At 43.2% G+C, this 24,361-nt stretch overlaps 1 protein-coding gene across 5 annotated transcripts in view; it reads left to right on the top strand.

Moving 5' to 3' along the window:
* Positions 1-21,622, top strand: part of NUP42 (nucleoporin 42) — a 51,115-nt gene extending 29,493 nt beyond the window's left edge. Inside the window, exons 7-9 of one of the 5 annotated variants that reach the window (XM_032305167.1) lie at positions 7,514-7,552; positions 20,903-21,066; positions 21,486-21,622. In XM_032305167.1, the coding sequence (XP_032161058.1) occupies positions 7,514-7,552; positions 20,903-21,066; positions 21,486-21,524 (242 nt within the window). In that variant the 3' untranslated portion in view covers positions 21,525-21,622. Of the gene's footprint in view, positions 1-7,513; positions 7,553-8,156; positions 8,235-10,794; positions 10,914-13,703; positions 13,724-14,397; positions 14,611-20,902; positions 21,067-21,485 lie in introns of those variants that run through there. The other 4 variants (XM_032305171.1, XM_032305173.1, XM_032305168.1 and 1 more) reach the window with 4 other exon arrangements.
* Positions 21,623-24,361: the final 2,739 nt, after the last annotated feature.

Here is a 24,361-nt window from a genome sequence, read left to right as displayed (position 1 = left end):
GTCTGGTTATTCTAGCCATAAATGAAAGCAGAGTATTGAAGTCTCCTACAACTACTGTTTTGCTGTCTATTTTCTCCCTTCAGCTCTGTCAGTGTTTACTTCCTATATCTGGGAGCCCTAATATTAGGTACATATTTTATAATTGTTGTATCTTCCTGGTGAATTGACCCTGTTATCACTATATAATGTTCTTCTTTGTCTCATGTGACAGTTTTTGTCTTAAAGTCTATTTTAACTAAATATGACCTCCTCTCCTCTTTTCAGGTTCCTGTTTGCATAAAATGTCTTTTTCACGCTTTCACTTTTAGCCTATGTGTGTCTTTAGATCTAAAATGAATCTCTTGTAGACATTATATTAATTGGATCTTGTTTTTTATCCATTCAACCAATCTGTGTCTTTCAGTTGGTACATTTAAAATCCATTTACCTATAAGGTAATTGCTGACAAGGAAGGACTTACTATTGCCATTTGTTCATCGTTTTCTGTATATCTTATAGCTCTTTTGTCCTTCTTTTCTTCATACTACCTTATCTTATGTTTCATTCATTTTTAAATTTTTTTGTAGTGACATATTTTTATTCCCTTCTCATTTTCCCTCTGTGTATATTCTATAGTTTCCTTGTGGTTATCATTGCAATTACATAAAACATCTTACAGTTGTAACAATATATTTTAAGCCATTAACAGCTTAACTTCAATTGCATATAAAAACTCTGCCCCTTTACATAAATTCTGTACCCCCACTTTGTTATTGAAATGCAAATTACCTCTTTTTATATCATATCCTTTAGCACATATTTATATATAATTACTTTTTGTGCATTTGTTTTTAAAATTCTATACTAGAAAGTGATATATTCCCTACATTATAACACTACATAATTACACATTTATATATTTACCTTTACCACAGGAGTTATATATTTTGTATTTTTATATTTATATATTTTTTTTACTACAGGAGTTTTTTGTATGGTTTTGGTTGCTGTGTATCATCCTTTCACTTCAACTTGAAAGATTCCCTTCAGCATTCCTTTTTATTCACAGCCAGTTTATGGACCTGCTGTGCTCGGTCTCTGACCGCATACATCCACAGTGGGCACAACATTTTCTTCCACTACTACTTCTTAATCTTCAGGTTTTCCTCATGTTTGTTGAGCCAGCAGCACATGGCACACGTTTTCTTGGGCCACATTTCCAGGGGCTTTACTACTTGCCCTTGTATAATTTTCCTAGATTCTAGTTAACTAGAATTAGTTAACTAGTTAATAACTGCCTCTCTGCCTACATGTAATGTCTGTCTGTCAAATAAATAAACAAAATCTTAAAAAAAAAAAAAAACTAGATTCCTAGTTAATGTGGTGAGAGCACAGATGATGGATTTGTGAACAACTTGGATCTTGGGCAGCTTGGATGCCATTCTGCCTGTCACATTGGAGACATGCAGCTGTGATAACTTTACCTTCCTGTTGTCCAGCTATTTCAACAGTTCCTCTTCCTTACCCTGAAGATCTTTTTTTTTTTTTAAGATTTTATTTATTCATTTGACAGAGATCACAAGTAGAGAGGCAGGCAGAGACAGAGGAGGAAGCAGGCTCTCCACATGGCAGAAAGCCCAAAGAGGGACTCTATCCCAGGACCCTGGGATCATGACCTGAACTGAAGGCAAAGGCTTTAACCCACTGAGCCACCCAGGCACCCCTTACCCTGAAGATCTTGATACTTAATATTGGCCAGGGCTGCACAAGCCACGACGTCTGCCATCTGCTCCAAGGGAAAGAACCCATCAGAATTTCTTATAGGGCAGGTCTAGTGATGAGAAACTCTCAGCATTTATCTGGAAAAATCTAAATTTCTCCTTTGTTTTTGAAGGATAGTTTTGCTGGATGTTGTATTCTTGGTTGGCACTTGTTTCTTTCAGTATTTTTAATATATCATCATACTCCCTTCTAGCCCACAATGTTTCTGCTGATAAAACTTTTGATAATCTAATAGGAGCTCCCTTGTACATTACAAGTCACTTTTCTCTTTCTGCTTTCAAGATTCTTTTGGTGAATTTTGACAGTTTGATTATGAAATGCCTTGGAGTAATTACCTTCAGATTTATCTTAGTTGGAGCTTTTTGAATTTCATGAATTTGTATGTCCATTTCTAGTCTCAGATTGAGGGAATATAAGGCCATTAGTTATTCTTCAGTTAGGCTCTGTGCTCCTTTCTCTCTTTCTTCTTCTGCTGAGACTTCCGTAATGTATATGTTGTTCTGCTTTCTGGTGTCCCATAAGTCACTTAGGCTCTCTTCATCTTTCTTCAGTATTTTTTCTGTTTGCTCCTCTGCCTAAGTAACTTTTAAAGTCCTGTCTTTGAGTTAGTTCACTGGTCCTTTCTTCTGATTTGTCAAGTCTGACATTGAATAGTGAATTTTTCAGTGCAATTATTATTGTTTTCATTTTCAGAAGTTCTGTTTGGTTATTCTTCATAGTTCTTTCTTATCATTGATACTCTCATTTTGCTCATGTATTATTTTCCTGATTTTGTTGGTTGTCTATCTATGCTTTTTTTCATTTGTTGGGCATTTTTAAAAATTTTTAAAAAGATTTTATTTATTTATTTGACAGAGAGAGAGATCACAAGTAGGCAGAGAGGCAAGCGGGGGGTGGGGGTGAAGCAGGCTCCCTGCTGAGCAGAGAGCCCAATATGGGGTTCAATCCCAGGACCCTGAGATCATGACCTGAGCCAAAGGCAGAGGCCCAACCAACTGAGCCACCCACATGCCCCTCATTGAGCATATATGATGGCTATTTCAAATTCTTTGGTAGCTCATAAGTCTCCATTTATTTAGGGTCAGTTTCAGGAAATTTAATTTTTCTTTTTTTCTTTTTTTTAAAGATTTCGTTTATTTATTTGACAGAGATCACAAGTAGACAGAGAGGCAGGCAGAGGTAGAGGAAGGGAAGCAGGCTCCCTGCTGAACAGAGAGCCAGATTCGGGGCTTGATCCCAGGACCCCGAGATCATGACCTGAGCCGAAGGCAGAGGCTTTAACCCACTGAGCCACCGAGGCGCCCCTAATTTTTCTTTTAAAGGGGCCACATTTCCCTCTTTCTTTGTATGTCTTGTTATCTGCTGTTGGGATTTGGGCATTTGAAATCAGCCATCCCTCCCCAACATTATAGTCTGGTTTTGTACTGGAATGACATTCTCAATTCAGTGCTGCTAGAGATTCTGGAGATTTCACAAGCCTTTTCTGGGGAGTGTGTCCTTTTGGGGCTTGTGTGTAACCTGACTGAAGAGTTTGCCTGTTTCTACTCAGTACTCCCCATCAATACCTGCCTGTGTGCAGTGACCTCACTGGTGCTGTAGTATGCCGTGGCAATGGAGAGCCACCTAGTGCCTATCCATGGTACTGCAGACTCTTGTTCATGTTGATCACTTTGATCTTGCAGGCCAAGCTCCCAACCAGACTCCTGGTTGTCAGACAAGATGTAAACCAGTCCCTTCAACAATCCACCTAAAAGAGTGTTGGGCATACATTTCATCCACAGGGAGAAGATGGGAGTTAAGTGTTTCCTCCCGGTAGCACTCACTGGGTCAGAGGGAGAGCTCTGGCAAGAGAAATCACTATGAACTTTACTACCAGGCTTTAAGGTGGTTGACTTTGCACTCACCTGGAATGCAGGAACCTCTTGACTGGACTCCAGATTGGTCCACGCATTGCGGTTAAATCTGTGTCTCCAAGGGGGAAGGAGGGTGGAGGGCTTCCTATTCTACCATCTTGCTAATGTCACCTCTGATAGCTCTAGTTTTTATGATCTTTTGCAATGTTTCTATGTCTTAAGTACTTGACATCTGTTAGCTAATTTAATCCTCACAACCATATGATCTAGGTGCTATTATCATGATCCTCATTTTCTAAGTGAGAAAATGACCTATCCAAGGTCACCCAACTAGTCACTGGTTAAATTGGAATTCAAATGCAGGACTTAGAAGTGCATGCCTTGGGGCACCTGGGTGGCTCAGTGGGTAAAAGCGACCTTTCGGCTCAGGTCATGGTCCCAGGGTCCTGGGATCGAGCCCCGCATTGGGCTCTCTGCTCAGCAGGGAGCCTGCTTCCCTCTCTCTGCCTGCCTCTCTGCCTACTTGTGATCTATGTCTATCAAATAAATAAAATCTTTTTTTTAAAAAAAAGAGTCTCTTAAGAAAAAAGTGAAGGAATCTTGTAAGAAGGATGTTTAAAATATGAAACAGATTAATGAAGACATCTTCTTTGTTCCAAATATTAGTTTATGTTGAGAATTATTACAGAAAAAGAAACTCAAATGGTCCAACTTCAAAAATATTCATGAAAGACAATACAACAAGATACCACTTCACGCCCACCAAATTGGCAGAAATCAAAGTCTGATGAAAACAGGTGTTGAAAAAGATACGATATCGTGGAGACACTGTGAGCTGTTAACACGAGTGTGGATTGGTGCAAGCACTTGAGAGAGCAATTTGCAATATCTAGAAATGTTGAAGATACACATCTCTTACAACCTAGTAGTTCCACTCCCCCATAAGACCATTGCTCCTCTAAGTTTGGTCCTAGGACCAGCAGCATGGATACCACCTGGAAACTTAACGCAAATGCAGAATCTCAGGCCCCTTCTCAAACCTACTGAATCAGAGTTTGCCTGCTAACAAGATTTGCCAGATGATTGAATGCACCTGAATATAAGAGAAACAATAGTATGTGGGAAAAAACTTGAGCAAATCAATACAGAGTATTGTCTGTGGTAGGAAGACATTGAAAACAACAAGTCCATCTGCAGGATAACAGGTGTTTGGTAAAAGAGGACATATCTATACAATAATTTGAGTTACATGTATAAACAACTAAAAAAGTACAGGTGCAAACTGATATCTATGGTATACCATTTAAAGTACAAAATGCAAAATAATATTATATATTATTTTTGAATATATAAACATAGTAAGGAAATGACAACATGAGAATGACAAACACCAAATTCAGAATAGAGTTTGCTTAGGGAAGGAATAAAAGTAATGAGATTTTGGATGCATATGCAGGGCACTTTATCTCTGTGACATTTAATCTGAACTTAATACAACAGTGGAAACATTTAATAGAGTGGATGATGAGTACATAGTTATCCAGGATGTTATTTTCTACACTTTTCCATAGACTTGAAATAAGTTTAAACATTTGTAAAGATTTCATTTAGAAAAAAAAGAAATGCCTTCTTTCCCACCCTAAATTGTGTATTATCAAGTAGCTTTTAGATTTCTTAAGTGATGCTATGAATCAACTAGTTTGTCAAATTGTATCCAAGTCTTTTGGATTAAATATGCCACTCTGGTGAAGCTTGCCTTCAAATACTGAAGCCCAGAGAAGAAAACCAGGGAACAGACTGTGGATATGGACAATGTAATTTTTGCTACCATGCTGTTGAAATGTTAAGGGTTTACAGTCAAGTATTTGTGGAGCAAAATGAAAATTATACCTGATTCACTAGTTTGTCTCTCTACTTAAACCAGACAAGGAAGATAATCTAGACTCCCTATGTTAACCAGGTTTTGATGGTCTTTTCTCAACCTCATGCCATCAGGCAGCAGGAAGTCTCGTCTTGTTTCCTTGTCATTTATAATATAAACAGTATTCAATCCTGTCCGCAGTGAAGCAGAGGCATAGAGGATTCTCTGCCATTAATATTTCCTTTGACATAGTACTTGTCAAGATTTTTCCACTTGGGAAACTTTTTTTTTTTTAAGATTTTATTTATTTATTTATTTATTTATTTATTTATTTATTTATTTTTATCAGAGAAAAAGAGCACACACAGTGGGGAGCAACAGGCAGAGGGAGAAGCAGACTCTCCCACTGAGCAGGGAGCCCAATGCAGAACTCAGTCCCAGGACCCTGATATCATGACCTGAGCCAAAGCAGATGCTCAACCAACTGAGCCACCCAGGTGTCCCTACACTTGGAAAACCTTCTAGTGACTGCATGACTCACATTTCCTTTCCATCAGGAGAAAAAAGGTCAAGAGAAGACATTACTGGAATTATTTATTAACCCAGAAGCTACCCAACTCAGGAACATTCACAGAATTCAGTAGAGGAAACATAGTCTTGTATAAGAAAAAGATTGCCTGATTTATTGGAATTGTTGCTTTCTGACATTAAGGACCCACCAAGTGCAAATGTTACACTACCATAGATTCAGTCCTAGGCCTACTGAGCAGGTTTGGAAACGACCCTGAAGGATTATGGAAAGTTCCAAACAAAGTGTCAAGTCTCTCAAGAAGGTCATCATCACGATGAAGATGAACAAGAATCAAGTCATCTATGCAAATTCAGATGGTAACATGTATAAAAAGTCACTGCAATGAGGACATTGCAATGCTGGAGTACAGTTCAGGGAATCATGAAAAGCCAGCCTCAGCCTGTGATAATTTCCCAGAGGAAAAGAATTTTAATAGTTTTGAGACAGAAGTGAAATCACAATGGGAAGAAGAAATAATCAAAGCAGTGAGAAGTGAGCTTCTAAACAGAAATGAGCTGAGTCCAGGAAGGTTACATTAACTTCATTATATAGAGTTTGAAAAGCTGCTTTGTCTCTTTCGATAAAGAATCTTTACTTACTGGGAGAACTTGGGCAGGTTAACTTTTCCAATCCTTTTATCTGCAGAACAGGCACTATCCCCCACCTAGTGACTGTGTGGATCAGTAATGAATGTAACATCCTTAGCAGGGAAATTATGCTTAGTAATTCCATTAGTGAGCAAAAATAATGCTTGGTCATGACAGAGAATTTAAGCTACATAGAAACTCATAAAGAGCAAATTATTTTCCACCCTCCCAATGGCATTGTCTTTAACATTATTGTGCATGATTCTCTCATTTTCATCTTTATACACATTCTAATAGTTATTACCAGTGTTATCATACTATGTTTCATCTTGTCACCTAACAAAATGTTTTGAAGAATCTTCCAAATCAGCATGTATAGGTTTACCTCACTGTTTCTACTTTAAAAACAAAAAAAAAAAGATTTTATTTATTTATTTGACAGATGTCACAAGTAGGCAGAAAGGCAGGCAGAGAGAGGTGGGGGGGGGAGCCGGCTCCCCGCTAAGCAGAGAACCCTACATGGGGCTCAATCCCAGGACCCTGAGATCATGACCTGAGCCGAAGGCAGAGGCTTTAACCCACTGAGCCACCCAGACGCCCCTCACTGTTTTTAAAGGGAGGATTCCATTCTATGTCCATTGCTTACTTTATTTAACTATGCCTCTAGTCATAGCGAACAATGCTTCAATAGAACATACTAGAACATACATCTTTTCACCATTGTGCAAATGTTTTTTTAAAGTGGAAATGCTGAGTTGAAAATATGGATAGTTTTAATTTATTTTTAAATAGTTTTTATTTTAATAGACTTCATTAGATTGATCGTTGAAATGTCTTACTGATTAACCCCCTCCTGTCCTTCCATCCTCCCCACCATGTAGTCCTGAAGCAGAAGACATAGCCTACTTACATTTCAAAGGTAGTGAATTTATTGTCATGAATATATACAGCAATAAGAGCAATTAGGACTGGGGTCTAGATCAGCAATGTTCCCATCAATCCCTTCCAGGGAGCCTCCTGGACCACTACTGCATGGACAACGCTGCAGATCTTGTTGGTTTTTTCCCATCAAAATTAGAAAGACCCAGAGAGACTGGATTTCCAAGTGCTCTGAAGATGTCATCTGTCCTTTAGATAGGCTTCCCTGATGTTTGATGGCTGAATGTACAAGTCTGTCATTGACCAGAGAGATGTATCTCATCAAAATACATAGAAAAAAAATTATTAATGGAAATTACTACCTACAGCAGCTCACCCATGGGGGCAGAAGTAGAGAGAGGTGGTTCTAAGAAATAACTCCAGCTTTCTCACCAGCCAAGCAGCTTCTAACAAGCCAAATTTGAGATGGAAATGGACAAATGGGAAAGGAAAATGAAACTATGGGGGATGGGGGGTCTATCCCCAAGTGACTGTGGCGCCTCCTGGCCTCATCTGTTTCTTCTTCTAGCTTAGAGTCCACAGCACATCAGTCCAACCACTCTTGAAGGTACATAACTGCAACTCCTCCATATCCCTTCCTCCAGGCACTTTCCTGCCAGCCTGAGACCTGGGAGGCTGTCTGCCATGACGAGCACACCCGCAGAGCTGTGGAGCTGCTATGGAAAGCGAAGTCATGACCTTAAACAGCTCAGTAACACTGCCCAGAAAGCCACAAAGTTCCTCCAGGGGGCTCAGCCACTGTTCCCACCTAAGCTTTTCTCCCTTTCTTTCTCTCCTCTCTCTTTGTTTCTTTGTTTCCTCCTCCCTCCCTCCCTCCATTTCTTCCTTCCTTCCTTCCTCTCTACACTCAACATGGGGCTCCCTTTGCCACTCTGAAATCAAGTCTCATGGTCCACTGACTGAGCCAGCCAGCTGCCCCCTGGTTTTTCTATACCTTTTCTACACCATCAAACCTGTCTTTTCTCTCCCAAAAAATGACCCTCTTCATCCTTCCCTGAGAAATTAGAAGCCTCAGACAAGACAGTGGTCCTTCTCTTTTGTACTCCAAAGCCTGCCCTTCACACATGCTATGGGACACCACCAATTGTCTACTCTCCTCCTAAGTCACCTGTTCTTCCCCTTTGCGGACTCCCCCATAAACATCACACGTGTTATAGCACCTGTCTGCTGGGGAAGAACCATTGCAAAATGCTCTTGACCTTGTCTTCAAAACCACCACCCAAGTTCTCTGTTTCCTGTAAAGGCCACACTTCTCCAAATCTTGTTTCACTGGACCACTCTCCTCCTTGACCCATTCTCACCTCACTGTTCAACCCTTTTCAATTTGTCTCACCCCTTATTCCACTGAAACTGTCCTTGCTAAGTTCTCGGTACCAGTTAGGCATCTGGGCTCCCTTTTTCCACGGACCACATTCCTGCAGCAGCTCCAGACTCTATGTCTCTTAGAGAGTTAGTGAAGAAAAAGGGGCACTTTCCCAGGATTCTCAACAAAATCCTCACTGCCTCTCCCTGGCTCTGATCAAAGGTATGTGCCTACCCTGGGTCAGTCACTGAATACGCAGAGTCTCTTCTGATGATCTGACCAAACTCTGAAACAAAGATCTAACCCCTCCTTTTTAACAGTGGTGTAATATTCCATTGCATGAATGTGTCATAATTTATTTCACCTCTCCTTTTCTGAAGGACATTTGGAGTTTTCTAGCAATTTCCTAACACAGGCTTGCACAAAATGCACATTCTAGGACCTTGCCCACAAACATACACACTCAAATCACACAGTTCTTTCTTTATCAACCTCTTCAAGCACATGACTGCTGATTTGTGCTTTTCATGCTTTTAAGGAACTTTCCATCACACCACCACCATGTCACAATGTATATTCCTGTGACCACTCTAAGGAAGAGGAAGGGAGAGGGGACCTTGGAGGCTGCAATGTCTAGATATTTTCTTCATTGTCTTCAGATCTCCAAATGTAATCCAGCTGTCAATAGAAGGGCTCTATGAAGCTTTCCCTAAAATTAGAAGGAAAAAAGTGCTTCAAATTTCTGTGAAAGCACCACTTACCTTCTAATCTCTCTGAATCAACTTGGTAGAGGTGATGGGGGAACTTTCTCCTAATCTGCTCTGCCTCTGCTCCCACCATAACACTTCAAAAGAATTGGCAAAAATCTTGAAATTTCCAATTTCTTTACTTTTGCTGCTATGACCCAAACCATAGGAAGAGCCACTACCATGACCCTCCAACCTCCAACACCAAAGAGGTGACCTTGCTCCCAGACCAATGCCTGACTTCTCAGCCTCTGTCTTGGTCCTTGGGCTTTGTGGGGAATGGCCTGTGTGTCCCACAATGCCAACCCACCACCCTGAAGCCATGAATCAGCACTTCTGGCTAAACGAACGTAGCTTCTCTCAGAAGTACGTCGTGTGTCCTTTCTGCTTCTGAGATCCAATTTAAAAAATAATAATAATAATAATCCCAAAGCTCTCCTGGCCAGCTAGCCTCAGTTTTGAAGTTCTAGCTCCCAACTCTGCCATTGACCAGGTCTCCAGTTAATACCCAATTACACTTCCCATCCTTGTTTTGTTGCTGATAAAATTTCTCTTACTTGACCTTGCAGGAAATTTATTTTTCCAACTTTTTTCTCTTTTGCTTTCACATCCTCACCTCTGCCATGACAAAACACCACCGGCCCCATTTGCCAACCCTTACAATAGAGGTCCTCTTCCTCCTCCCTCTCCCCCATGCCCACCATGGAGTGAAAATGCAGCCCTAAAATATTCTCTCTCCAGCCTCTCTTTGATGGGATTTTCACCCCTCTTCTAGCGTGCTCAGCTCCCCGGGGCCTCCCAGAGGAAGCCCCAGCCCACCCTGGAATACAGTCTTCCTGCTGGCCACATTTGCTGATACTTCATAACAAAACTTTCCTTTACTGGGGCTTGAACAAGTACTACTTCTAAAATATAGAAAGAACTTGCTGTAACTGCCAGCATTGTTTCTAAAGGGATCCACAAATGCTGCATGCACTATTGGCATTAATAAACACATTTATCTTAAATACAATTTTATCCAAAGAAGCCTCGAAACAGAGGCAGGGAAGGTGTACAAGTTATGGATCCTAACTTGTGATTATTTTGGTTTCCCAAAGCCCAATTTTTTTAAGTCTATAATAATTTCTGTAAGTATATATGGCACTTAAAGTACAGGTTCTCTGCTCCCCCCAGATCCCACCGAAGCCAACGCTGTTCTGGGCAGCCCTATGAGACCTGGATTTAGTTTCTCCTTCAGAGTGTCCCTGGTGGGCCATGCCTACCACTGGGGGTACATGAGATGACTTTAGAAGGTAAATGAACACATCCGTTTTATTTCAACAAGTTTTCAATATTTATTTTTTATAATATTTTATTTTATCTATTTATTTGGCAGTGATCACAAGTCGGCAGAGAGGCGGGGGGGGGGGGGCGGGAAGCAGGCTCCCTGCTGAGCAGAGAGCCCAATTCGAGGCTCGATCCTAGGACCCTGAGATCATGACCTGGGCTGAAGGCAGGGGCTTTAACCCACTGAACCACCCAGGCACCCTATATTTATTTTATAATAGGTAACAGTAGATTGTCTTTCTATAGAGAGAAAAAACAGAACTAGAATATCAAAATCCGACATTTGGAGTACTATCACTTAGGAGGAGATTAAAGTATTGACATAGATTCAAAGATAAATATCAAGTAAAAACTGTAATAAAAGTACACATATATAGGACACCTGGGTGGCTCAGTTGGTTAAATGTCTGCCTGCAGCTCAGGTCATGGGATCAAGCCCAGTGTTGGGTCCCTGCTCAGCGGAGAGCTTGCTTCTCCTGCCACTCCCCCTGCTTGTGCGTGCTCTCTCTCAAAAAAGTAAATTAAAATATATATTATATATATATAATATATATTTTAAAGATTTTATTTGTTTATTTGACAGAGATCACAAGTAGGCAGAGAGGCAGGCAGAGAGAGAGGAAGGGAAGCAGGCTCCCTGCTGAGCAGAGAGCCCTACACGGGGCTCGATTCCAGGACCCTGAGATCACGACCCAAGCCGAAGGCAGAGGCTTTAACCCACTGAGCCACCCAGGTGCCCCAAATATATATTTTTAAATAAAGTACACAGATATGAGAAAATCCACGAAAGTGATACAGGAATGAAGCTGAGGACCCTGCTCTGCCTCATGCTGCCTAAAACATCATGGTGTTTCATCAGAGCTCACTAATGTGATGCCTGACCCTCACCTGTCCTTCCTCCATCGATAGTGAGAATAAGCTCCCAGAGGCCAGGTCAGTTAGCCCGGTGGCTGGCTTTCTGTGCACCGCCTTCCTGCATGGCTGGTGCGGCAAGGCAGAACCCACCTGCTGCACTAAATGTGTCTGGGGCTCAAAGAAGGCCATTAGGCATTTATCTGGTCAGTGGCCAGTGAGCTGATTTGGATTTGTTTTACTTTTGAGAAAGAGGAAGAGGGTGGTAGTGATTTTCTCCCCGGGGGCCCCGAACAGCTGACTCAGTGTCACGGGCTTGTTGGTCTGGCAGCCTTTCCGCACCAAGCTCGGGCCTGCACACAGCAAATCCCATGACTCCATGGGACTACCCAGGTCACTGTTGTGCCAGAATGTTCTTGTGAATGATACTGCTTAAGTGAGCAGGTCCAGAAAAATCTTTTTAGCTTCAAGAAATTTTATGAGAAGAGGGCACTTGATCTTACAGGATTTGATTTATTTCAACAGTTGTCATTTAATTTATTGAGTTGTAACTTTTTTCTAGAAAGGGTATGAAATGACTTATAAAAATACATACAGTAAGATAAAACCTCTATAGATGAGGAAAATGGGCCCAAAGGAACGCGGGGGCGGGAAAGATAAAGTAGAGCCAAGAATGAGGACCGTCATTACAATGTAGAGCGGTGGTAGCCGGGTGGGTGGCTCAGCTTCCTCGCAGCAGGACAGCGAAGGGAACAGCGACATAACTGGTCCATGGAGACCCTACCATTTTTTCTAAAAATAGAGCACAAACCACTGCTCAGGAGAAGGCTAACCATCCCATGTGCTGAGACCAAAAAGAGGTTTTTGGTGTACGTGTGATGCGGCCAATGGGGTCCTCAATAATTTGTCTGGGATGCCCCGGAGTGGCCTCACAGGGCTGTTTTGTACCACATCCATAATCAGAGGGGGCCTCAGGCCAAAGCGAGCGTTGGAAACCAGTGCTACAGGGAACCAAAACTACGCTCTTTGGGAACACATCTCAGCTGGTTAGCTTAATCCCTGCGTGGGTTTTGGAGGGCCTGGTGCGGCAGTCAGATAGCACCTGCAGAGCCACGACCTCTGAGCCAGTTCTGCAAACCTTTCAGCATCAACAGGTTCAGTGAAGACCTCCCTGAACCAGCTTAGGATGTGGCTCTTCCAGACCACAGTGCTGTGTGCTCCCTGGCTGGGGGCAGGATGAGGACTGGCTACATCGTGTGTGGGCCGAATGGAAAACGAAAACACAAGACCCCTTGTTTAAAAATTAAGACTTTCAAGATGGTGACAGCAGAACAGTAAAGCAACTACAGGTTGAGCAGAGCCTGTAGGACTGCCCAAGTTACACACCTATGAAGTCCGCCCTGGGCAGGATGGACATCCTTGTGAAAACCTGGAGAAAATGAGGAGGGCACAGTAAATGAGTTAATATTTATAAAATGTTTAAAACAGTACCTATGGGTGCCTGGGTGGCCCAGTGGGTTAAGCCGCTGCCTTCGGCTCAGGTCATGATCTCAGGGTCCTGGGATCGAGTCCCGCATCGGGCTCTCTGCTCAGCAGGGAGCCTGCTTCCTTCTCTCTCTCTCTGCCTGCCTCTCAGTGTACTTGTAATTTCTCTCTGTCAAATAAATAAATATAATCTTTAAAAAAAAAAAAGTACCTATCACAAAATAAGCACTGTATATATGTTTGCTTTTGCTATATAAGAATTATTATTTTAATTCCTAATTATCATTTTAATGAATAATATAGCAAATATAAATACACAATACACTGTTTATCTTATTAGTTTTTTTGTTGTTGCTATTTTTATTATTATTATTATTACTATTACTATTATTCAGTTATTGTTATTTATGTGTCTGAAGTTTAGCACAAAGGACCAGGCTGGAAATCATTTGGAGTCATCAACATGCACCAGGCCTTTAAAGCCATGGGAGTGGGGGCACCTGGGTGCCTCAGTCGGTTAAGTGGCTGCCTTAGACTCAGGTCCTGATCTCAGGGCCCTAGGATCAAGTCCCGCATCAGGCTCCCTGCTCAGTGAGAAGTCTCCTTCTCCCTCTCTCTCTGCTGCTCCTCCCTGCTTATGCTCTCTCTCTCTCTTTCTCTCTCTGTCAAATAAATAAATAAAAATCTTAAAAAAAAAAAAAAAGCCATGGGAGTAGATGGGCTCAACCAAGGGTACATACACACAAGCAGAGGATTGAAGCTCTGTGACAGCTAGGGGTCAAGGAGTTGGGAAGGAACCGGCAAAAAGGATTGTGAAGGAGGGACAGGACAGGAGGGGGTGGGGTCCTAGAGTCCAAGAGAAGATGGTACATCGAGGAGGAAGGGGATCGGTTGTGTTTGATGATGCCGTTAGGTAAAATAAGAGGAAAACTCCGAATGGACCATTGGATTTGACAATACGGAGGTCATGGTGACCTCGATAAGAGCTGTTCCAACACAATGGTGGGGTAAAAACCCTGAACGAAATGGTTTCAGAAGGAAGGAGGAGGTTGTGGGTGGTTTCAGAATGGGAGGAGAGGTGGTGGATGCACTGAATTTGGACGCGCTTTCCAGGAGCTGTGCTACCAAGAGCGGCAGAGAACCGGGACGGCAGCGGGCCAGCAAGCCCGAGAACCTCCGTCCTGTAACTGCAGGGACTAAGTTCTGCTATGACCACACGAGCTTGGAAGAAGACACTGGAGTCTGAAATTTCCCATAATAGAATGTGAGCATATTTCCTGTAGACACGTGTGCTTAGAAAGAGGTCAGGCTTAAATCTCCCTTCCCTTCCCCCCACCCCCCAGCCCCCACCCCCACCTCCTCCTTCTTCAGGTTGTTTCCTGATTGTTGCTTCAGTTTGTCTCACTTACGAAGCTGTCCCACTTTGTCCTGCCGTCTTTCTGAAGGATGTACCTATTAAATATTTTCAGGGGCGCCTCGGTGGCTCTGTTGGTTAAGGGTCTGCCTTCGGCTCAGGTCATGATCTCAGGGTCCTGGGATCGAGTCCCGCATCAGGCTCCCTGTTCAGTGGGGAGTCTCCTTCTCTCTTTCTAATTCTGCCTCTCACTCGAGCTTTCTCTCTCTCTCTCAAATAAATAAATAATATTCTCATCTTTCTCTCCTCTTAAAAGTGTGATTAAGTTTTAAACTGCAGCCCTGCATGTCTCGGAGTCTGGTGAGAGCTGACCCGGAGGGACAGGCACCTCCGCAGCAGGTCTGCTCGAGGCCCTGGGGCTGAAGTGTCCCGGAACAATGGCCCTTATTTGCAGTAGGGCCGCCTTTCAGGAGGCCGGGGTCCTCTCCTGGTGCCAACCCCAGCTGTCTTTTTCACCATTCTGAGCTCTCCTCCGCCACCTCGGCCGGGGCCTTCATTTTTCTCAGAAACCCCATTCCTTCGGCAGAAGCCACGTGTTCCACTCAGGCCCCATCTGACAGCTGTGGCCCCTGGCCTGGCCCCACAGACGCTCACTGTTCCCTTTCACAGGCTCGGAGGTGTTCCTGCCAGAAAAGTCCACTTCCTTTACGCGTCTCTTTCTCATGGTGTCACTCTTTTTGGCCTTGAGCGTCATGCCAATTCCTTGCACACTTGATGAAAGGATTCAGAGGCAGAGAACTTGAATCAATGGGGTCTTTTTATTTTTGAACACCAGTAAACAGCACAAATCAGTTCAATGAGTTCAGACTCCCAATTATTTCCATGCTTGCTGCAGTCTCTCCGCAACATTAAATCCCACTGAAAATGCCTCTTGTTATCTCCAGCTAATGAAGAATGTCGCTCTTTTTTCTGGGTTTGAACACACTCCAAAACATTGGCCTGAAAGATCAATTTAACGCTGGAGAGCCCTGAACACAAGAATCTTTAACTTTCCCTTGTATACCACTCCCTGGCATTATTCTAATCGGTTTTTTTTTCTCTCTCTCTACATTTTATTCTGCTCACTGGCAGTATTTTTATCTGTTTGCTTGTGTAAAATGCAATCATTTATTTCCAAGACTAATGAAGCCATGCCACATATTTTCCAGGGACTAAGTTATAAATGGTACAATTCGAGATTAAAAGCTCCAGCTAACCTGTTAACTTGTCCAATTTGTAACTCCGTCAAAAGGGACTCCTCTCACCATCCTCGTTCTCAATATCCCGGCCCAGGTAGGGACCCTTCACAGTATCTTTGTGACACCAGCAGAGAACATGGCCCTCTCTATTTTTTTTACTTGGTATATTAATTTATTGAAAAATAAAGCCACAGAACAAGTCTTTTTGAAGAAAGAGTTAAAGCAAAAAAAAAAAAATCATCTGCATATTGTCCCTTGTAATATTGACTGCCTCCATATTTTTCAACAAATTAAGCCTTTTATAATTAATCTGCTAATACCAACAGCGTACGTGCTGCAGGTGACAGAGTGAAACCCTCAGGGCAGGGAGAGGATTCGGTGACAGATTCTGGAATCAGACGAAGAGGGTTCAAATTCCAGTTCCAACACTTATAGCTGTGCGATCTTGGACCAATTACTTCACCTCTCTGCGCCCTAGTCTTCTCCTCTGAAAAATCAAAACACTTAAAGTACCTACTCCAGGGGTGCCTGGGTGGCTCATGGGTTAAACCTCGGACTCATGATTTCGGCTCAGGTGTGTGATCTCAGAAGTTTGAGATCTAGCCCTGCAGTGGGCTCTGCGCTCAGCGGGGAGTCTGCTGGAGATGCCCTCCCTTTCTCTCTCTCCCTCCACCCCATTCCCCCTTCCCTCTCTAAAACAAAACAAAAACAAAAACCTACCCCAGGCAGGTTGCTATGAGGATGTAAAATATTTCAATTTCGGCCTAGTGTATGAAAAGCAGTCAGCACTGTCACTGATATCAATGATCACTCTCTGTCTCTCTCTCTGGCCTCACAGTCCTGCCTGGATGTCCTCCCATAGCACTTCTCCAATCCTTCCTCACACTGTTGCTTCCTAATGCTTACCCTTGCTTCACACACACAAAAAACCTCTGGCATTTTTTCATTCATCAAGTGGCCCGCCACTCCACCTAGGAGAAGCTGCCTTGCTGTGGCCTGACAGATTAGCAAACTTTCACTTGGAAGGCAGGCATGATCAGGAAACCCCAGGTCACAACATGAACCAGATCTGGTTTCTCGAGATGCTCATTACTTTTTTAAAAAAATATGAACCTATATAAATATAGTTAATTTTATCCCTCCTTTTGAGGTATATAATTAGCGTTAATCTCCACATGTCTGTTCCCTTGCTTTATTTCGTTATTTCTGTATTCTCTTAGTCACTTCCCTCAGTACCATATTCTCCTACCCACTGTTCTGTGTTTAAGGTGACTCTTGTTTCCCGGTGTTTGGTAAAGGAGGTGCGCTGGTGAATGCACGTGTTCTTCCATTACGTGACATGTTGCCTGTACCTCTTCCCTACAGTCTTAAGATTCCTGTGGCTAGGAGGATTTCAAGGCTCCTCGGAGCTGCCTGGTACGCGGGGTGCGTACCCTGATACTTGATGCTCCCCTTCCCCGGGGGACAGAAAGCCAGGTTGCCCCCAACCATCCTCCACAACAATATGGGGGAAAAGGGGGTTTCTCCAAAGATGGTTTTGGGAAATCTTGCTACTACACGGATTAAAAAAAAAAAAAAAAAAAAAAAAGGACTCACCTAACACTGCATGCGAAGTGAACTGTAGCGCTATTAAAGACCAAAATCCAAAAGCTGAAAGAACGGGATTAGTAAAAGAAGGTGTGGGTAAATATCTCAGTGGCAGGGGCCCTCGGGAGACCTTCTTCAACCACAGCTTAAGAACATAAAAGTCCTAGGGTGCCTGGGTGGCTCAGTGGGTTAAGCCGCTGCCTTCGACTCAGGTCATGATCTCAGGGTCCTGGGATCGAGTCCCACATCGGGCTCTCTGCTCAGCAGGGAGCCTGCTTCCCTCTCTCTCTCTATGCCTGCCTCTCTGACTACTTGTGATTTCTCTCTGTCAAATAAATAAATAAAATCTTTAAAAAAAAAAAAAAAAAGAACATAAAAGTCCTTGAACATTTCTTCTACTCCATCCTCTTCCTATCGCTTAGCCCTTCGCAACTGCCCAGAGGTTTTCTTTTGTGTCAGGACAAAACCGGAAGAACAACGAACCTTTAAAGCCGGTCTTTTCCCTACTTTTAGTTTTCCCTTCCTGTAACTCAAAAATATTTCTCTTTTGTAGGCACCCCCTTTGCACAGCACAGGGGTCAGTAATCTCCGGCCCATGGGCCAAATCCAGCCTGTCTTCTAGTTTAGTACAGTCTGCTAAGAAAGGTTTTTATATCTTTAAATGGTTGAGGAAAAAAAGAATATTCTGTGACACTTTAACAATAGGCAAAATACAAATTTCTGTGTCTGTAAACAAAGAACTCAACCTAGGATGCCCTCTTAGGGAGAAGAAAATAGTTCCTGAGGCTCCCCAGCAGACGTCCCCTCATGGTCTGAGGCAGAAGCCGATCACAGTGCTAGACCCCCTGGTCTTGGAGAACTAGAGATAATCCCAGAACTCAGACAGCCTCAGGGAAGGAGGAATCAGAGAATGGCTTTAGGGTAGGCAATAAATAGCGTCTGCCCCAAGGCTCATGGGGACGCTGATTTTTTTTTTTACTTTGGCAAGGCAACCCAGAAATGTGAATGATTTCTTGTGAGCAGAACCAAGCAGTAGCTTAATTCCAATCTTTCCTGAGACTATAACTTGTTTTAAAATAGCATAACTTTCCCAAATAGTTTCAGATGGTTTTCAAACCGCAGAAGGGCCAAAGTCAGCTGAGTAGCTTTTACAAGCTCTGCTTGTTCTGTTCTTTTCTTTACGTCTTTTTTTCTTTCCTTTTTTCTTTTTTCTCTTTTCTTTTCTTTTTTTGAGATTTATTTATTTGAGAGGGAGAGAGAGCATACCAGCAGGGCGGGTAGGCGGTGGACACAAAGCTGGCTCTCACAACCCCGAGATAGAATCCAAGCCAAAACCAAGAGTCAGATGCCCAACAGACTGCACAACCCAACCACCCCTCTGCTTGGCCTTTTCTCTTCAAATGCAATGTTCCCCAGTCAGGACCCTTCTGCCGCTTCATACTCGTGGGTTCAATAGTGTCCTGCAGACTTCCTGGACTCAAAAGTCTCATATTCTTAACGGCTGGCTCATCAGGATCACTGGATTCATCGTCTGCAATGGTGAAACAGCCATCAAACAGAACCACAACGTGCAAGTGTTAAGTATTGACTTGTAGCCAAAGTTCGCAGCGGTGTGCGTTAAAGAAAGACCTGAGCGTGGACACACAGGCAGGAGCTAGGGCCCAGCCTGTGACCTGGGGTGCCGGGAGCATGCCCCGACAGAGGGCTCCTGGGATTCTCCAGACTCCTGAACTACACGTTCTGTTTGTGCTCCATTCTGCAGATGGGCAAGTGAGGGCACCGTCCAACAAGGACTGACAAGGAAAGTAATACAACTTTTAAAGCTAGGAACCCTGGGGCGCCTGGGTGGTTCAGTCGATTAAGCCTGGGATCAGCCCGCATCGGGCTCCTTGATGGCCGGGGAGCCTGCTTCTCCCTCTCCTTCTGCCTGCCGCTCCTCTTGCTTGTGCTGTCCCAATCTTTGTCAAATAAAATCTTCAAAAAATATAAAACAGAATTGGTCTTTAAAGAATAAAGAAAGATAGAAACCCTGAAATGCCAACTCCATGGAGAGAGAGTTCTGATCTCATGGGTTTTATATACTCTTAAAAATATTTGGCTGCTCTGCTGACTCCATATCACTGTCCCCCAGCTTCTGTTCAGTCTGTGACTTTGGCGGGGTCTGTCCCCACACCCTCTCCCTGTCCTATGCCGACAGCCCCACTGGCCTTAGATCTGTAAGGAGTAAGGAGGTCCACCCACACAGTCCACCCCACAGAAACCTGGAGGGAATGGGGTGTGATGAGAAATTACACACTTAAACACAGCAAATAAAACACTTTGTTTCACAAGGCAGCTGCCTTGACCAGTCCGGTGCCTAGTCCTGACTTAGTAGATGTCTCTTAATGTTAGAAGGTAGTGAGGAATTAGTCAAAAGAACAACAAAACATGTTTAAATGTTTAAAACATTGGCGACTGTGAAGCTCCAGGGGGTCCATGGATCCAAGAAGAAGTGAGGGTGAGACTGTGGTCGTGCTGGGCCTTGAATCGGATTCTGCTCAGAGGTCTTAGGCTCTAGAATACCATCCTGCTTTACTTCGTACAGCTGGGCCGTCTGCCCTGAGCTGTGTTACTTTTGCATTTCCATATTTAGAGGTATTGAGCAAAACCCCCTCTTTCATTTTATAAAGGATGAATGAATATACACCATTTAGCAACAAAGCTAGAAAAGCTTTACAATTCACAGGATTAATAAAAGAAAGGGGTAGGCGCCTGGGTGGCTCAGTCAGTTGGGTGTCCGACTCTTGGTTTCAGCTCTGGTCATCATTTCAGGGTCCTGAGATTGAGCCCCCTGGTGGGCTCCGTGCTAGGCATGGAGCCTCCTTAAGATTCTCTCTCCATCTCCCTCTACACACTACACCCCCTCAGGCTGAATGCATGAATGAATGAACGGTAAGTAGACACGCAAGGGTGTTACCGTCCAAACCCAGTGAATTAAGAAAAGGCTGAAGGTAAAGAGGGCAAGCTGGGAAACTTCTGCAACATAGCCTCTTGTAAAAACTGATCTGCTCGGGGCGCCTGGGTGGCTCAATGGGTTGGGCCTCTGCCTTCGGGTCAGGTCCTGGTCTCGGGGTCCTGGGATCGAGCCCCACATCGGGCTCTCTGCTCAGCGGGGAGCTTGCTTCCCCCTCCCTCTCTGTCTGCCTCTCTGCCTGCTTGTGATCTCTCTGTCAAATAAATAAATAAAATCTTAAAAAAAAAAAAAAAAAAGAACTGATCTGCTCTAACAAGAAAGAGAGGGTTCTTGTGTGTGTGAGCTATGTCTCCTTACATTTTTGTATTTTCAGTGACATCACATTCTAAACATGTTCAGGATTTCTCATATATGTTAAAATCAGAATAAGCTTGCTGCTTTTAAGGTGAATGAAACTTTAATTTCATTACAAATTTCATGTGACAGTTGGACTGGCCTCTCTTCCTGACATAAGGTCTCCAAACCTCAATCAGCGATGTTCCAGAACCTGCCCCATGCCTTGCCCTGTGCTAAGAGATTGGATGTATTTCTGGATAAACCATATCCTCTCCAATTTCAAGAACTCAGAAGTGATCAACTGTTACCAGAAGGTAAGATGCGCAGGAAAGGGAGTGCTATCACTTATGTGGCATTCCTGCTCAAAATGCATAACTTGAACATAAGCACGAGGAAACATAGGACAACTCCAAAGGGAAGGGTGCTCCATAAAAAAATTGGCCAATAGTCTTCCCAAATATTAATGATGTGAAAGACAAAAAGGCCTGAGGGAATGTTCCAGATTAAGTGAGACTAAAGAGATGTGACAACTAAATACAGGGCATGATCTTGGATTGGATCTGGAATGGGGGAGGGCGGGAGAGGGAGGAATTGCTCTAAAGGATGTTACTGGAATAACAGGAAAGATTTGAAAATGAACTAGGAATTAGATAGTATATATTATGTTCATGTTAGATTTCCTGATTTTGGTAATTGCACTGTACTTATTGTTAACAGATGCCCTTGACTTCAGGAAATACCAGCCGAAGAGAAGAAGGGTAAAGGAGCATAATATCTGCAATTTGTTTCACAAAAAAATAGAAACACGAAGAAATGTGTATGCAGATGCCTATACACACAAGTATACGTAAGTTTGCACACACATGTGGCACAATGTTAAGACTGGTAAATCTGGGTAAGGAGTATATGGAGAAGTTGTACTCTTCTTGTAACTCCCATGTGTGTTTGCAATTATTTTGAAATGAAATTAAAGTTTAAAAAAGTTGATGGGTACCTTACACTCCTGAAATCCCTTGCCTTGAGAGATTCCGCTCTTGGTTAACACTGAAACATTATCTTGAGCAAGACACTGATGATTAAGTTGAGATGAACAAGTTTTACAACCAGGGTTTGCAAGATTTATTTCGACTTTGAAAAGAAAGCTGGAGACGGGGCGTCGGATAGCCGGGGTGTTGGGGGCGGGGAATAGTCATTATATCAATTATTTGTAATGACAGCTCGAACTCTTCTTTAACTCCTCCTCTCCTGAGAAATCAGTCAGGAAAAAAAAAATACCACATGTACATTAAAATATACTCACTACAACACTCAATTTCCATCAAAATCGGGCTGGACCCACCACTGTGGCTGCGCGTCACCCTCACAGCCGGTGGACCGCCCACTCCTCCGGGCACTGCTCCCCTCGGGGCCGTCGCCCCCCGGCAACTTGCTCTGCCTGGAGCCGCACAAGCCCTGGGCCCTGCCGCACCCGTGGAGAAGCTTCTCCTGTCCCTCCTCGGCGGTGCTGTCCCTTACACCAGCCACCGGCGCGGGGGCCAGTGAGCTCCAAATGCGCTGGCCTCGGTGACACGCGTGTTCTAAGTGCGAACACTGGATTTCAAAGACTGCAGGGAAAAAAGAAGGTAAAAGATCTTGTTAATAGTGTAATACATTGGGACGCCCGGTGGCTCAGTCAGTTTGGCATCTGCCTTCTACTCAGGTTATGATTTCGGGGTTCTGGGATCCAGTTCTGTGTTGGGCTCCCTGCGCAGCCGCCTGGGGTCTACTTCTCCCTCTCCCTCTGCCCCTGCCCCCTGCTCGTACTTTCTCTCTGTCAAATAAGTAAAAATAAAAGCTGTTTAAAAAAAAAATAATGCTACATATTGATTACATGCTGAAATGATGTTTTAGGTATATTGAGTTAAATAGTGCATAGTATTAAAATAATTTTGACAGTTTCTCCTTACTTTTTTAATGCATCTAGTAGGAAATTTTAAATTACATATGTGGCTCACATAATATTTGTATGGAATTGCGCTACCCAGGTGGAACAGAACAGACCTTGCCATACGGCACCCTAAAGAATTGCTCCTCTTGGCACCTACCTAAGCTTCCTCCCTGGGCTGCTGCCTCTGACAGGACTGTAAGCGCCAGAAAGCCAGGTTCCCTTTTCTTCTTTGTATCTATCCCTGGTACACCTGGTAGAGGCCACTGAGGAGTTAATCACTAAAAATTTTTAAATCAAGGTGAAATTCACATAACATACCACCAACCATTTTATTTTTTTTTAATATTTTTAAGATTTTATTTATTTGACAGATCACAGGTAGGCAGAGAGGCAGGCAGAGAGAGAGGAAGGGAAGCAGGCTCCCTGCTGAGCAGAGAGCCCGATGTGGGGCTTGATTCCAGGACCCTGAGACCATGACCTGAGCTGAAGGCAGAGGCTTTAACCCACTGAGCCACCCAGGTGCCCTCACCAACCATTTTAGAGTAAACAACTGAGAGGGATTTAATACATTCACGATGTTGTGCCACCACAGCCTCTGTCTGGTTCCCCGCCATTTTCATCATGCCCCAGTCAAATCCCGTACCCACTGAGCAGTTTTCCCCCATTCTCTCCTGCCAGCAGCCCCTGGAAACCAGCAGTCTGCCCTCTCTCTGGAGGTGCCTCTTTGGGACATTTAGTATAAATGATGTATTACGCAATACAGGACCCTCTGTGTCCGCTTTCTTTGACTTCACAGAATGCTTGCAAGGAAGCTCCACACTGTAGCAGGCATCAGAAGTCTTTCTTTCCTTTTTTTTTTTTTTTTTTAAATATTTTCTCTATTCATATTATTCCTTCCTCCTTGGAATGTGCCATCCCCATGCTGGACTCATCCAGCTTAACTCAGCAGTTAAGACTAAGTCAGCTCATACTTTCTCAAGAGGCCTCGCCTCGTCTCTCCTTGTCTCTGAACCCCTTTAGCTCTGTCTACGTAATTTAGGTTAAATGCCACACATCGGTGATAGTTAAGATTGGTTCTAAAATAATCCAGCAGATAACAGTGTGGGGAGGACGATGAATGAAACAAGTTGGGTCAGATACTGATGATCGTTGAAGCAAGTGATGGGTACATGGAGGTTGATTCTATTTTTGATGGATTTCTATTCAATACATGGTTGATTTCTATTCTATACATGGAGGTATCATTCTATTTTTGTGGATGTTTAAAAATTTCCAGGTTAGAAAACTTCAAATAGCATCTCATGCTATTATTCGTTTGAGGTTAATGTCTTACCCTCCCAGTGAGATCCTTTGAGGTCACAGATTGTCATTCATGCCTTGATGGATAACGGCTACCCCGGAAAAGTGGACGCCACCCTTGTTTGTTGAACTGAATTCTATCTAAGGTATTTAAAATTTTCATTGAGAAGAAACTGAATTTAGGGAAGATACAAAATGTTGTTCTATCTTTGGCTTTGTGACCTTTCTTCTAAAGTCAAAATTCCTTTTGGTTTCTGTTCTAGCTTCTTCTTTCTGGACTTAGAATTGATCTCCAATGAATAAGCAGAATGCACTTACTCCAGTATTCTAAACCATTTCTAGATAATCCCTAATTATCATAAAACTGGAAGCCAGGTTTCCAT

The sequence above is a fragment of the Mustela erminea genome, chromosome 11 (genome assembly GCF_009829155.1).
Source record: "Mustela erminea isolate mMusErm1 chromosome 11, mMusErm1.Pri, whole genome shotgun sequence".
NCBI classification, from domain to species: domain Eukaryota; kingdom Metazoa; phylum Chordata; class Mammalia; order Carnivora; family Mustelidae; genus Mustela; species Mustela erminea.
The sequence above is the reverse complement of the archived record's forward strand: the minus strand, read 5'-3'. Positions and strand labels throughout refer to the sequence as shown.